Genomic DNA, 13,547 nt, shown 5'->3' with positions numbered 1-13,547 from the left:
TGCCTGAAACTGCCAAGGGTTTTTGCCCTTTGGAAACAAGGACTGGCTCCCAGCCAGGATCAATGGCCTGGAGTTTGAAGGGCAGGTGCAGTTGCTCCTCCTGGATCCAAGGGTTGTTGTAAACCCTGAGTGGGTGGAGTATCTGTGGAAAAAGCTAAAAGGAAATATTAGAGAGCAGAGCAAACAGTGAGAGCTGGAGCAGAGGAGGACAAGCAGCATGGCAGGGCTCCACGTCCGCTCCGTGCTGGTGACTGGGGCCAACCGAGGCATCGGCCTGGGGCTCGTCCAGCATTTCCTGAGGATGCCAAACCCACCTCAGTGGATCTTTGCAGGCTGTCGGGACCCCAAGGGACAGCGAGCACAGGTGAGACTGGGCGAGAGGCAGTGGCTGTGCTGGGGGATGGCAGCTCTTGGTGTCAGGGGAGATTGGAACAGGGATGGTGCTTGCAAGTGTCTGGAGCTTCAGTCAGGCACCTTGGGGACAGGGCAGCTGGGCTGAGACCACGTGGGAGCAGTTGTGCATGGGTTGCATGGAGGGAGCAGTGACACTTGGGCACAGAGTCCTCCCCATCCATTGGGTTCCAGGCAGCTGGAGCATAGTGCAGCTCCACGGTAGTGCAGGGATGGAGCCAGAACAATGAGGATTGCTCTGGGAAAGGCTGAGCCTCTGCACAGCCTCTGCAGCCTCCCCATGCCTACACTGTGCCCTCTGTTTCAGGAGTTACAGAATTTGGCCTCCAAGCACCCCAACATCATCATCATCCCGCTCGGTAGGTGCCCCGAGGTGCGGGTCCTTTGCCCCAGTTCCTCTGGCGAGTGCCCAGGCTGGGCACACCCTGGGAGCTGGGAGGGAGCTGTGCCAGGAGGCTGGTCCCTCAGGGCCATCGGGCACTGCCACCTCTGGGGGAACAGAGGGGACTCCAGCATGGGGACACAGGCTCTGAACTCCCCTGTGCCGGCTCTGCAGAAGTCACCGACCCCGCCAGCATCAAGGCAGCTGCAGCCAAGGTTGGGGAGCACCTGGGGGGCTCTGGGCTCAACCTCCTCATCAACAACGCTGGAATTGCAAAGCCACAGTTCCTTGATAAAGAGACACCGGAAAATATGATAGAGGTTTACACCACCAACACAGTGGGACCCCTGCTGATGGGCCAGGTGAGTCCCCAGCACTACAGCACAGCTCAAAGTGGACATTATAGAGGGAGTGAAGGGCCAGTGGGAGGGGCTCCTGTCAGTGCTCTGGTGCCCTGATGGGCTCTCAGTTGATGAGAAGCTCGTGGAGCCATGGACTGGAGCTCAGGAGCTGGAGCCAGCCTGGCTGGGGCACTGGGAAAGAGGAGGGAGGATGCCCCAGTGCTGGTGTGAATGTTGCCCAATGTGGAAGGAGCTTCTCCCCTGCCCTGTGCCGTGTCCATGTGTGCTCCTGTCCCCTCTGTCTCCTCGCAGGCATTTCTGCCCTTGCTGAAGAAGGCTGCCCAGGGGAGCCCAGGCTCAGGGCTGAGCTGCAGCAAGGCTGCCATCGTCAACATGTCCAGCATTGGCGGCTCCATCACTTCTTGCTTTGGTTGGGAGTTGTTACCAGGTGTCTCCTACCGCTGCAGCAAGGTGCTGTCACACCTTTGCTTTCCCTGCCCAGCTGCAGGTCCCCTTGCAGCCCCCCTTCCCCTCCCACCACCATCCCTGCCTTGTCTCCCCACAGGCTGCTCTGAACATGCTGAGCAAGTGCCAGTCCCTGGCCTACAAGGAGCACGGCATCCTCTGCGTCGCTCTCCACCCTGGCTGGGTGCAAACTGACATGGGCAGCTCTGCCGGACACACGGTAGGAACTCCCCTGGGGAGGGTCCATCAGAGCTCCTGTGCTGATTTTGCAAGGGTGGGAGTTGCTATCCTGAGCCCCTGCCCATGGCTTCCCTGCCTGCCCAATCCCTGCTGGGGCAGCTCCCCCTGTCCTGGTCCTGACTGCTGGGTGTCCCCATCCCCTCAGTTCTCATCTCAATCCCTCCCACTGGGGTTTTCAGCTTTCCCTTTGCCCTGGAGAAGTTCTTTTCCCTGGCTCCAGCTGCTCCAGGGCCCTCAGCCAGGCCTTGGGCATGGGCTGCATTTCCCCCTCTGCCCCACAGCCCCCTGTGACCGTGGATGACAGCGTGCAAGGGATGCTGAAGGTCCTCTCCTCCCTCTCTGAGAAGGACACCGGTGCCTTCCTGGACTGGGAAGGGAAGGTTGTGCCCTGGTGAGACACCACTTCAGGATCCTGGCACCAAGAGGTCCCTTTGGCACTGCTCCCACCTCCCCCACATCCTCAATAAACTCCTGCTGAGACCCCCAGCTCTGTTGTGCAGTGCCAGATCATGGGGTGGCCCTTTGCAGATATCCCACTGCTCCACTGGGGATTGGTGGTGCCCACAGCTGCCCCAACCCATGGCTGTCACTGGCATCCCCATGAGTGACAGCCAGCAGGTCCCATGGCACTGTGACTGCCCTCTGCAGACCTCCCCTCCAGGAGGCACTGGAGGGGAGACTGGTTATGGAGATTCAGTGTGGAGACAGAGCAGAGAGACATCAGCTGCCAGAGTTTACAGAGGTGGAGGATGCAGGGGGACCACAGGTGGGTTGGGGAAGGAGACAGGAGTTTCTTCCCAAGCCCTTCTCATCTTGAAGCTCCACAGCCAAACACCTCATCCCCATGTCCTTGGAAACCCAGAAGAAGCACAGCCCTGCCAGCACAACCTGAGGAGTAGGTGGGCAGGGGAGGAGACATTTCCCAGGCTGGAGAGGAGACACTTCCTAGGCAGAAAATGTCTGAGGAGATGAGAAATGGGAGACAGTTCTGGGACAAAGCACCTGAAAGACCCTCCTGGAAGGCTCAGTCCCAGCTGCTGCTGTCCCAGTCTCTGTGCTTCCACCTGGGATAACCAGGCAGGGGGTGGGTGGCTGGGGCAGGGGGTGACCCATGGGCTCCCTCCCCTCCAGGGGCACCGTTCCTGGGGCAGCATCTCCAGCACCTCCCCTGGCACCTCCCCTTGCTGGCCCGGTACGGGTACATGGGGGCCTCTGGCATGCGGAGGCACAGCCCGATGGAGCCCAGTTTGGAGGAGATGTTGATGACGTGCAGCAGCCCTGCTGCAGCTCACACCCTCCTTGCCCTGGCTGCCTGCTCCAGGAGTGGCAGAAATTCCTGCTGCAAGGACACAGATGCTGCATGAAGATGTGGCAGCCTGCAGTTTGTGTCTTTGCCTTGCTGGAGTGCAAGGCCAGCAGCTGGTGATGTGCTGGCCAGGCAGGTGCCCATCCTTCTGCCAGGAGACTGGATCCTCTGGGTGTGCTTCCATCCATGGGAGCCTTGTTTCACTTGACAGTCAGGAAATGGGCCTTGGCTCGGAGGAGGCCAGCTCAAGGCTGAGAGTGTCAGCTCGTGGCCACATGAGGAATGTCCTGGCCCAGGGGTCTGTGGCAGGGGGATGAGATCAGCCTGTTCCCAGTCTTGTGTGGGTCTGATGCAGAAAGCCCTTCTTGGGAAGGTGGCAAGTCCATGTGAGCCCTGGAGCTTCCCACATCCCTTCCACATGCTGCTCCTTCCCTCCTCATGCACAACATCCTCTCCTGGCTTATGGCACCAGGTTTCCCAATGACAGCAGAATTTGCCTGAAACTGCCAAGGGTTTTTGCCCTTTGGAAACAAGGACTGGCTCCCAGCTGGGATCAATGGCCTGGAGTTTGAAGGGCAGGTGCAGTTGCTCCTCCTGGATCCAAGGGTTGTTGTAAACCCTGAGTGGGTGGAGTATCTGTGGAAAAAGCTAAAAGGAAATATTAGAGAGCAGAGCAAACAGTGAGAGCTGGAGCAGAGGAGGACAAGCAGCATGGCAGGGCTCCACGTCCGCTCCGTGCTGGTGACTGGGGCCAACCGAGGCATCGGCCTGGGGCTCGTCCAGCATTTCCTGAGGATGCCAAACCCACCTCAGTGGATCTTTGCAGGCTGTCGGGACCCCAAGGGACAGCGAGCACAGGTGAGACTGGGCGAGAGGCAGTGGCTGTGCTGGGGGATGGCAGCTCTTGGTGTCAGGGGAGATTGGAACAGGGATGGTGCTTGCAAGTGTCTGGAGCTTCAGTCAGGCACCTTGGGGACAGGGCAGCTGGGCTGAGACCACGTGGGAGCAGTTGTGCATGGGTTGCATGGAGGGAGCAGTGACACTTGGGCACAGAGTCCTCCCCATCCATTGGGTTCCAGGCAGCTGGAGCATAGTGCAGCTCCACGGTAGTGCAGGGATGGAGCCAGAACAATGAGGATTGCTCTGGGAAAGGCTGAGCCTCTGCACAGCCTCTGCAGCCTCCCCATGCCTACACTGTGCCCTCTGTTTCAGGAGTTACAGAATTTGGCCTCCAAGCACCCCAACATCATCATCATCCCGCTCGGTAGGTGCCCCGAGGTGCGGGTCCTTTGCCCCAGTTCCTCTGGCGAGTGCCCAGGCTGGGCACACCCTGGGAGCTGGGAGGGAGCTGTGCCAGGAGGCTGGTCCCTCAGGGCCATCGGGCACTGCCACCTCTGGGGGAACAGAGGGGACTCCAGCATGGGGACACAGGCTCTGAACTCCCCTGTGCCGGCTCTGCAGAAGTCACCGACCCCGCCAGCATCAAGGCAGCTGCAGCCAAGGTTGGGGAGCACCTGGGGGGCTCTGGGCTCAACCTCCTCATCAACAACGCTGGAATTGCAAAGCCACAGTTCCTTGATAAAGAGACACCGGAAAATATGATAGAGGTTTACACCACCAACACAGTGGGACCCCTGCTGATGGGCCAGGTGAGTCCCCAGCACTACAGCACAGCTCAAAGTGGACATTATAGAGGGAGTGAAGGGCCAGTGGGAGGGGCTCCTGTCAGTGCTCTGGTGCCCTGATGGGCTCTCAGTTGATGAGAAGCTCGTGGAGCCATGGACTGGAGCTCAGGAGCTGGAGCCAGCCTGGCTGGGGCACTGGGAAAGAGGAGGGAGGATGCCCCAGTGCTGGTGTGAATGTTGCCCAATGTGGAAGGAGCTTCTCCCCTGCCCTGTGCCGTGTCCATGTGTGCTCCTGTCCCCTCTGTCTCCTCGCAGGCATTTCTGCCCTTGCTGAAGAAGGCTGCCCAGGGGAGCCCAGGCTCAGGGCTGAGCTGCAGCAAGGCTGCCATCGTCAACATGTCCAGCATTGGCGGCTCCATCACTTCTTGCTTTGGTTGGGAGTTGTTACCAGGTGTCTCCTACCGCTGCAGCAAGGTGCTGTCACACCTTTGCTTTCCCTGCCCAGCTGCAGGTCCCCTTGCAGCCCCCCTTCCCCTCCCACCACCATCCCTGCCTTGTCTCCCCACAGGCTGCTCTGAACATGCTGAGCAAGTGCCAGTCCCTGGCCTACAAGGAGCACGGCATCCTCTGCGTCGCTCTCCACCCTGGCTGGGTGCAAACTGACATGGGCAGCTCTGCCGGACACACGGTAGGAACTCCCCTGGGGAGGGTCCATCAGAGCTCCTGTGCTGATTTTGCAAGGGTGGGAGTTGCTATCCTGAGCCCCTGCCCATGGCTTCCCTGCCTGCCCAATCCCTGCTGGGGCAGCTCCCCCTGTCCTGGTCCTGACTGCTGGGTGTCCCCATCCCCTCAGTTCTCATCTCAATCCCTCCCACTGGGGTTTTCAGCTTTCCCTTTGCCCTGGAGAAGTTCTTTTCCCTGGCTCCAGCTGCTCCAGGGCCCTCAGCCAGGCCTTGGGCATGGGCTGCATTTCCCCCTCTGCCCCACAGCCCCCTGTGACCGTGGATGACAGCGTGCAAGGGATGCTGAAGGTCCTCTCCTCCCTCTCTGAGAAGGACACCGGTGCCTTCCTGGACTGGGAAGGGAAGGTTGTGCCCTGGTGAGACACCACTTCAGGATCCTGGCACCAAGAGGTCCCTTTGGCACTGCTCCCACCTCCCCCACATCCTCAATAAACTCCTGCTGAGACCCCCAGCTCTGTTGTGCAGTGCCAGATCATGGGGTGGCCCTTTGCAGATATCCCACTGCTCCACTGGGGATTGGTGGTGCCCACAGCTGCCCCAACCCATGGCTGTCACTGGCATCCCCATGAGTGACAGCCAGCAGGTCCCATGGCACTGTGACTGCCCTCTGCAGACCTCCCCTCCAGGAGGCACTGGAGGGGAGACTGGTTATGGAGATTCAGTGTGGAGACAGAGCAGAGAGACATCAGCTGCCAGAGTTTACAGAGGTGGAGGATGCAGGGGGACCACAGGTGGGTTGGGGAAGGAGACAGGAGTTTCTTCCCAAGCCCTTCTCATCTTGAAGCTCCACAGCCAAACACCTCATCCCCATGTCCTTGGAAACCCAGAAGAAGCACAGCCCTGCCAGCACAACCTGAGGAGTAGGTGGGCAGGGGAGGAGACATTTCCCAGGCTGGAGAGGAGACACTTCCTAGGCAGAAAATGTCTGAGGAGATGAGAAATGGGAGACAGTTCTGGGACAAAGCACCTGAAAGACCCTCCTGGAAGGCTCAGTCCCAGCTGCTGCTGTCCCAGTCTCTGTGCTTCCACCTGGGATAACCAGGCAGGGGGTGGGTGGCTGGGGCAGGGGGTGACCCATGGGCTCCCTCCCCTCCAGGGGCACCGTTCCTGGGGCAGCATCTCCAGCACCTCCCCTGGCACCTCCCCTTGCTGGCCCGGTACGGGTACATGGGGGCCTCTGGCACGCGGAGGCACAGCCCGATGGAGCCCAGTTTGGAGGAGATGTTGATGACGTGCAGCAGCCCTGCTGCAGCTCACACCCTCCTTGCCCTGGCTGCCTGCTCCAGGAGTGGCAGAAATTCCTGCTGCAAGGACACAGATGCTGCATGAAGATGTGGCAGCCTGCAGTTTGTGTCTTTGCCTTGCTGGAGTGCAAGGCCAGCAGCTGGTGATGTGCTGGCCAGGCAGGTGCCCATCCTTCTGCCAGGAGACTGGATCCTCTGGGTGTGCTTCCATCCATGGGAGCCTTGTTTCACTTGACAGTCAGGAAATGGGCCTTGGCTCGGAGGAGGCCAGCTCAAGGCTGAGAGTGTCAGCTCGTGGCCACATGAGGAATGTCCTGGCCCAGGGGTCTGTGGCAGGGGGATGAGATCAGCCTGTTCCCAGTCTTGTGTGGGTCTGATGCAGAAAGCCCTTCTTGGGAAGGTGGCAAGTCCATGTGAGCCCTGGAGCTTCCCACATCCCTTCCACATGCTGCTCCTTCCCTCCTCATGCACAACATCCTCTCCTGGCTTATGGCACCAGGTTTCCCAATGACAGCAGAATTTGCCTGAAACTGCCAAGGGTTTTTGCCCTTTGGAAACAAGGACTGGCTCCCAGCCAGGATCAATGGCCTGGAGTTTGAAGGGCAGGTGCAGTTGCTCCTCCTGGATCCAAGGGTTGTTGTAAACCCTGAGTGGGTGGAGTATCTGTGGAAAAAGCTAAAAGGAAATATTAGAGAGCAGAGCAAACAGTGAGAGCTGGAGCAGAGGAGGACAAGCAGCATGGCAGGGCTCCACGTCCGCTCCGTGCTGGTGACTGGGGCCAACCGAGGCATCGGCCTGGGGCTCGTCCAGCATTTCCTGAGGATGCCAAACCCACCTCAGTGGATCTTTGCAGGCTGTCGGGACCCCAAGGGACAGCGAGCACAGGTGAGGCTGGGCGAGAGGCAGTGGCTGTGCTGGGGGATGGCAGCTCTTGGTGTCAGGGGAGATTGGAACAGGGATGGTGCTTGCAAGTGTCTGGAGCTTCAGTCAGGCACCTTGGGGACAGGGCAGCTGGGCTGAGACCACGTGGGAGCAGTTGTGCATGGGTTGCATGGAGGGAGCAGTGACACTTGGGCACAGAGTCCTCCCCATCCATTGGGTTCCAGGCAGCTGGAGCATAATGCAGCTCCACGGTAGTGCAGGGATGGAGCCAGAACAATGAGGATTGCTCTGGGAAAGGCTGAGCCTCTGCACAGCCTCTGCAGCCTCCCCATGCCTACACTGTGCCCTCTGTTTCAGGAGTTACAGAATTTGGCCTCCAAGCACCCCAACATCATCATCATCCCGCTCGGTAGGTGCCCCGAGGTGCGGGTCCTTTGCCCCAGTTCCTCTGGCGAGTGCCCAGGCTGGGCACACCCTGGGAGCTGGGAGGGAGCTGTGCCAGGAGGCTGGTCCCTCAGGGCCATCGGGCACTGCCACCTCTGGGGGAACAGAGGGGACTCCAGCATGGGGACACAGGCTCTGAACTCCCCTGTGCCGGCTCTGCAGAAGTCACCGACCCCGCCAGCATCAAGGCAGCTGCAGCCAAGGTTGGGGAGCACCTGGGGGGCTCTGGGCTCAACCTCCTCATCAACAACGCTGGAATTGCAAAGCCACAGTTCCTTGATAAAGAGACACCGGAAAATATGATAGAGGTTTACACCACCAACACAGTGGGACCCCTGCTGATGGGCCAGGTGAGTCCCCAGCACTACAGCACAGCTCAAAGTGGACATTATAGAGGGAGTGAAGGGCCAGTGGGAGGGGCTCCTGTCAGTGCTCTGGTGCCCTGATGGGCTCTCAGTTGATGAGAAGCTCAGGGAGCCATGGGCTGGAGCTCAGGAGCTGGAGCCTGGCAGGGAAGAGGAGGGAGGATGCCCCAGTGCTGGTGTGCATGTTGCCCAGTGTGGAAGGAGCTTCTCCCCTGCCCTGTGCCGTGTCCATGTGTGCTCCCGTCCCCTCTGTCTCCTCGCAGGCATTTCTGCCCTTGCTGAAGAAGGCTGCCCAGGGGAGCCCAGGCTCAGGGCTGAGCTGCAGCAAGGCTGCCATCGTCAACATGTCCAGCTATGCAGGCTCCATTGAGGATATGTATGTGTGGGATTTTGGACAAGTTGTCTCCTACCGCTGCAGCAAGGTAATTCCATACTTTGCTGGGGGTGAGCCCAGACTTTTTTCCCTCTGAATGATCACACTGCCTTCCAAGCTCCCCCTCAGTAGTTGCCCCTCTCTATGCTGTGACTGAGCTCCTGTCAGTCCCCAGGTGCCCATCACAGCTCAGTTATGTGCCTGGCCCTGGGTCCTACCTCAGAGGGACATGATACGATGATACTTCATCTAGGCTGGGCATGTGCACAGGGATAGTGAGGGAGCATCGTGTACCCCAGGAAGTGACCCCCTCTGCCCAATCCCTGCCCCAGCTGTGGTGTCTGCACATGTCCCCTGGCAGCCCCCCTTCCCCTTCCGTTGCTGTCTCCTTCCTGTCTCCCACAGGCTGCTCTGAACATGCTGAGCAAGTGCCAGTCCCTGGCCTACAAGGAGCACGGCGTCCTCTGTGTCGCTCTCCACCCCGGCTGGGTGCAAACTGACATGGGCGGCGGCGCAGGATCCTATAAGGTGAGAGAGCTCCTGTCCACAGTCTGGGAGAGCCTCATCGTTTAGGAATGCAGAATTTGCTCAGGTCTCATGCTGGACTCTGTGAGAGCTCCTGGGTCGATACCCTGGAGGCTCAGGAGGGCGGGAGATGAGTGACTGGGAATGCTTCTTGCCCAGCACAAGGATGTGTTTCAGGGCGGACCCCTGAGCACAGAGCTGTTTCTCTCTCTGCCCCACAGCCTCCCCTGACAGTGGATGACAGCGTGCAAGGGATGCTGAAGGTGCTGTCCTCCATCTCTGAGAAGGAGACTGGGGCCTTCCTGGACTGGGAAGGGAAGGTCGTGCCCTGGTGAGATGCTGATTCAGGATTCCAACTGTGAGGACCTTTGCTGCTGCACCATGTTGTACCTGTCCCTTAGTAAATGACTGTCCACAAACATTGAGTAGCATTGTGTGAGCCTCCTTCCCTTGATCTTCTATTAACTATCACTGAGAATCCTCACTGGTGCTTTGAGAGTTCTTCTCAGATATTTCCGCATATCATTGAGCTGGGTTGGCCTGAGCATTTGTTCTTGTCTTACTGGGGACCTGGACACCATCCTGATAGGAATTTGTCCCTGAGCTTGTCCCAGAGGTCTCCCTCAGAATGGCAGCACCACTTTACAATGACTCAGACACTCCTCCCAGTGAGTCCTTTCTTGTTTGTCCATTCAAAGTCCAAGCTCATTGTCAGCTCCTCTACCACATAGGTCAGGAAGACAAAACCTGACGTGATCTTCTTGGCTCACTTATGCCCTTCTGTGTTCCTCCAGCAGAGATCAAGGTAATCAAAAACACCCATGAAGACCAGGGCCTCAAATGGGAAATCTGTAAGTGCAGTCCTGAGCCCTCTCAGGGATGGGAACATATTCTGTGTTCCTGTTAAATCCTGTCTGTGCCTCTCTTCTCAGCAGCTCTGCTCCCTGTTGTGAGCTGGTGTGTGGAGGCAGGATAGGCTCTTGGTGTTGTGCACATTTCCATGGGGCACACGTGGCACTGGAGGCTCCAGAGATGAGCAGAGGTGCCCACAGGTCCTCTGGAACTCACCAGGAGGCTGAGGGAGTGGGGTGTGGGACCAGATGGACACTTGGGGTCCTTGGGGACAGCAGGGATCCCCCACGGTGTGTCCTGTGGTGCATGGAGGGATGGGGAGGAGGCAGCAGTGGGATGGTTCCCAGCGGGCTGTGGGCTGCCTGGGGTGTGGAGCAGGGAGCTCTCAGCCCCACAGAGTCCTTTCTTCACCACCAGCACTGAGCCCAACCTGCACCAGGGCCAGGAACAGCAAATTACTCTGGAGTCACCAAAGTACAATTCTGAAGGCATGAAACTGGGCAGGAAACACAGAGAAGGATCATGATCAGGCAGGGAGGTGGCAGTGGGACCCTGAGGATGATGAATGATGGGGACCAGGGACATTCTGGATTACCCAGACCTCCCTGACTGTATCCTTCCCACAGCACCACTCAGCTCCCCATGGAGATCATTGTGCCATTTGTTGTATTTTTAACTGAATTCCCTCAAATTTGTCGTATCACACAGGATGCTAAATTAATTAATTATTTCCTCACCTCTTGTATCACTTACATTTAGCTGAAATTATTATAACCCAGACTTTGCTGTGCTGCAGGATGATGACCCCACTGCATGAGGCCCCTCAACAGCGCCGTCCTTTGCAGCAGTCTCATTTCCTGGGTGCCACCCCAGCCCTGCCAGCGCTCTGCACAACTTAGGGCCCCCTTCCACACTGCCATGGCTCTGAGCAACAGCACCCAAATCCATCTGTATCCTCCTTAATTAACCAGGATTTGCTGGCCAGGGGAGGGGACAGCGCAGGGACGTTCCCGTCGTGGTGCCGGCGGTGGCAGAGCCGGCGGTGGCAGAGCCGGCGGTGGCAGAGCCGGCGGTGGCAGAGCCGGCGGTGGCAGAGCCGGCGGTGGCAGAGCCGGCGGTGGCAGAGCCGGCGGTGGCAGTGTCGCTTCTGCTGTGATCGTATAGTGGTCAGTACTCTGCGTTGTGGCCGCAGCAACCTCGGTTCGAATCCGAGTCACAGCAGCTTTTGTCCGGAGCCGGCAGCGCGGCAGCCCTGAGGGGTTGGAAGATGCCGAGTTTGAGTGACCAGATCTCACCGACAATGATTTCCCGACCTGCAGTCACTGGGCAGGGAATCACCAGTGGGGCTGCAGTGACACTTCTGGGAAAGCACTCCAGCTTCTCCATTTTCCGGGCAAATGTGAGAATTTAGGAGAATTCCACTTCCCCACAGTTTTGCAGAAAGAGGACCAGGAGCTGCCGTGGGGGTGGGAGGAGGTGGGAGGCAGCAGCTTGCTCAGCTCCTGGCCCCCAGGCCACGCAGGACCTGCCACAGCAGAAGGAAGACAACCAGATTCCAGTCCTGCTGCTGGCACTCCCTGCTCCAGGGGAGCAGGATTTTGGTTGCAGGGATGCTTTCACAGCAGAGGCAAACCCCACCCAGAGCTGAGGGGTGACCCTGCCAAACCGTAGGTCTGGGAACTCGAGGAAGAAGCAGACGGAGATCTCTGGGTGCCCCAGGAGATGCTCCAGCCTGGGGAAGCCTTTACCCTTCTGGAGCCTGAATGGAGTCACCCTGTTTGCTTGGACTTGGTGCCCTCTCCCGACAGCCGCGCAGAGCTCGCTCTGTCGGCAGCTTTCAAAGGAGAAGCGACACGAGGGGTGGCACAGGCAGGGTGGCACAGGCAGGGTGGCACAGGCAGGGTGGCACAGGCAGCTGAGCCCGCGGCTGTGGGGGCAGCTGAAAGCAGCAGGAGGCTGCGGCACTCAGGCAGATGGGTTCGGGCATCTGCAGGGCTGGTGCTTGGGAAAAGGAGAGGGTGGAATTTTTTTTTTCCTACCACGAAATAGATTTATTTTCTTTTGTATCTTACCCAGAGCAAGAAATGAAGGGGGGGGGGGAAATCATTGCACATTTACTTTTAGGATTTGCAGTTTATAGGGCATTTACTTGCATGACTTCACACTCCTCCAACATTCATTTAATGAAAACACATATCTCTTTACTTAGGGAAAGCTCAAAAAGCATTTTTCCATTCTAAAGATAAAACAGGAGGAAGTGAAGACAAACATCTGGAGAAGTTTCCCACTAGCAGCAGCAGTGCCTGCCCCACTTTTACCCAGCTGAGCAGCAGAAACACAAGGAAATATATAACTTCTCATTCCTCTTTTATTTTTTTTTTTCCATAGAAAGTCACTGTGATGTGCAAGGCCACCAAACTTAACTGAAAAACAATTTACTGTGTTTTAACAAGTGATGTATGTTCAGGTTGAAAAACATTTTAAAAAATTGACATAAGATGGGGGGTATTTTTAATGCAAAATTGCTTGATTTTCTGTTAAAAGAGTTTCTATTTTGCAAAAATACCCTGAAGTGTCTATACACCTAGAGGGCAGTCCAGAGCTTGACTGAGGCAGCGTGGTGGCCCCACAGGTCACTGCAGCCTCTGCTCTCACATGAACTGTATTCCCTTAAAGTGATGCAGGGCTCTGCTGGGAAACTCCCACTCGTCACCCTCCCAGTGCAAAGGGGTCTCCTGGTGTTCAGCCGGAGCCTCCTGCGTTCCAGGGTGTGCCCACGGCTCTGGCACTGGGCACCGCTGAACAGAGCCCGGCCTCCCTCCCAGCAGGGATGCTCCAGTCCCTTCAGGATCCTCATGGCCATTGTCACGAAGGAAAAAAAAATTGCCAGCAGGAACCCAAACTTCAAGAACACTGCCTGAAGTCAGCTGGAGCACCCGAGCACCTTTTCTGGAAGAGGGAGCAGCGGAAATCACAATTCCCGGCTCCTTTCCTTCATCGGCTGCCCCGGGCGGGCCCGTCCCGGCAGGAGAAGATGCCGCTCCTGCCCCACGGCTCCTAAAGGATAAAGCCACCGCCTGAACAGGGGCTTGAACCCTGGACCCTCAGATTAAAAGTCTGATGCTCTCCCAGCTGAGCTATCCAGGCTCACATTTGGGGTCTGGGGTGCAGCTCTGTCACCGGCGGGGGGGACCCCGCTGTCCTCAGCATTGCGGGGACAATGATATTTGCTATTTCCACTCCCACGCCGCCCCAGCGAGGCTGCCGGCGCGGGCCGGGCCGAGCCCGGGCTCTGGGAACCTCCCCGGGCGCCGGGCGGGCTCCGGGGTGCGCGGCGGGAGCGGAGCGG

General features: G+C 58.2%; 3 protein-coding genes and 2 non-coding genes across 5 annotated transcripts; 4 read left to right on the top strand and 1 right to left on the bottom strand.

The window, feature by feature from the left end:
• Positions 1-40: 40 nt before the first annotated feature.
• On the top strand, positions 41-2,325 carry LOC135279323 (C-signal-like). The gene is made up of 6 exons (XM_064386620.1): positions 41-364; positions 719-770; positions 968-1,155; positions 1,447-1,605; positions 1,700-1,819; positions 2,121-2,325. Exons 1-6 carry the CDS (start codon positions 218-220, stop codon positions 2,232-2,234), a joined length of 780 nt encoding a protein of 259 aa, XP_064242690.1. The 5' UTR covers positions 41-217; the 3' UTR covers positions 2,235-2,325.
• A 1,317-nt stretch (positions 2,326-3,642) lies between these two features.
• Positions 3,643-5,964, top strand: LOC135279322 (C-signal-like). The gene is made up of 6 exons (XM_064386618.1): positions 3,643-4,003; positions 4,358-4,409; positions 4,607-4,794; positions 5,086-5,244; positions 5,339-5,458; positions 5,760-5,964. The coding sequence occupies exons 1-6, from the start codon at positions 3,857-3,859 to the stop codon at positions 5,871-5,873; spliced, it is 780 nt and encodes a 259-aa protein (XP_064242688.1). The 5' UTR covers positions 3,643-3,856; the 3' UTR covers positions 5,874-5,964.
• A 1,415-nt stretch (positions 5,965-7,379) lies between these two features.
• Positions 7,380-9,771, top strand: LOC135279307 (C-signal-like). The gene is made up of 6 exons (XM_064386599.1): positions 7,380-7,642; positions 7,997-8,048; positions 8,246-8,433; positions 8,712-8,870; positions 9,227-9,349; positions 9,568-9,771. The coding sequence occupies exons 1-6, from the start codon at positions 7,496-7,498 to the stop codon at positions 9,679-9,681; spliced, it is 783 nt and encodes a 260-aa protein (XP_064242669.1). The 5' UTR covers positions 7,380-7,495; the 3' UTR covers positions 9,682-9,771.
• Positions 9,772-11,347: 1,576 nt separating this feature from the next.
• Positions 11,348-11,419, top strand: TRNAH-GUG (transfer RNA histidin (anticodon GUG)). Its single transcript has one exon. It is a non-coding gene; the product is annotated as a tRNA-His (tRNA).
• A 1,853-nt stretch (positions 11,420-13,272) lies between these two features.
• Positions 13,273-13,345, bottom strand: TRNAK-UUU (transfer RNA lysine (anticodon UUU)). The gene has a single exon. It is a non-coding gene; the product is annotated as a tRNA-Lys (tRNA).
• Positions 13,346-13,547: the final 202 nt, after the last annotated feature.

This window comes from Passer domesticus, chromosome 12 (assembly GCF_036417665.1).
Source record: "Passer domesticus isolate bPasDom1 chromosome 12, bPasDom1.hap1, whole genome shotgun sequence".
NCBI classification, from domain to species: Eukaryota; Metazoa; Chordata; class Aves; order Passeriformes; family Passeridae; genus Passer; species Passer domesticus.
This window is presented reverse-complemented; position numbering and strand designations above follow the sequence as displayed.

Excerpts from the sequence above, each read along its gene's own strand:
- LOC135279323 (XM_064386620.1), top strand. The coding sequence starts at position 218 with ATGGCAGGGCTCCACGTCCGCTCCGTGCTGGTGACTGGGGCCAACCGA. Across the intron at positions 771-967 it reads CATCATCATCATCCCGCTCG|AAGTCACCGACCCCGCCAGC; the intron begins GTAGGTGCCCCG and ends CCGGCTCTGCAG. Across the intron at positions 1,820-2,120 it reads GCAGCTCTGCCGGACACACG|CCCCCTGTGACCGTGGATGA; the intron begins GTAGGAACTCCC and ends TCTGCCCCACAG.
- LOC135279322 (XM_064386618.1), top strand. The coding sequence starts at position 3,857 with ATGGCAGGGCTCCACGTCCGCTCCGTGCTGGTGACTGGGGCCAACCGA. Across the intron at positions 4,795-5,085 it reads GACCCCTGCTGATGGGCCAG|GCATTTCTGCCCTTGCTGAA; the intron begins GTGAGTCCCCAG and ends GTCTCCTCGCAG. Across the intron at positions 5,459-5,759 it reads GCAGCTCTGCCGGACACACG|CCCCCTGTGACCGTGGATGA; the intron begins GTAGGAACTCCC and ends TCTGCCCCACAG.
- LOC135279307 (XM_064386599.1), top strand. The coding sequence starts at position 7,496 with ATGGCAGGGCTCCACGTCCGCTCCGTGCTGGTGACTGGGGCCAACCGA. Across the intron at positions 7,643-7,996 it reads CCAAGGGACAGCGAGCACAG|GAGTTACAGAATTTGGCCTC; the intron begins GTGAGGCTGGGC and ends CCTCTGTTTCAG. Across the intron at positions 9,350-9,567 it reads GCGGCGCAGGATCCTATAAG|CCTCCCCTGACAGTGGATGA; the intron begins GTGAGAGAGCTC and ends TCTGCCCCACAG.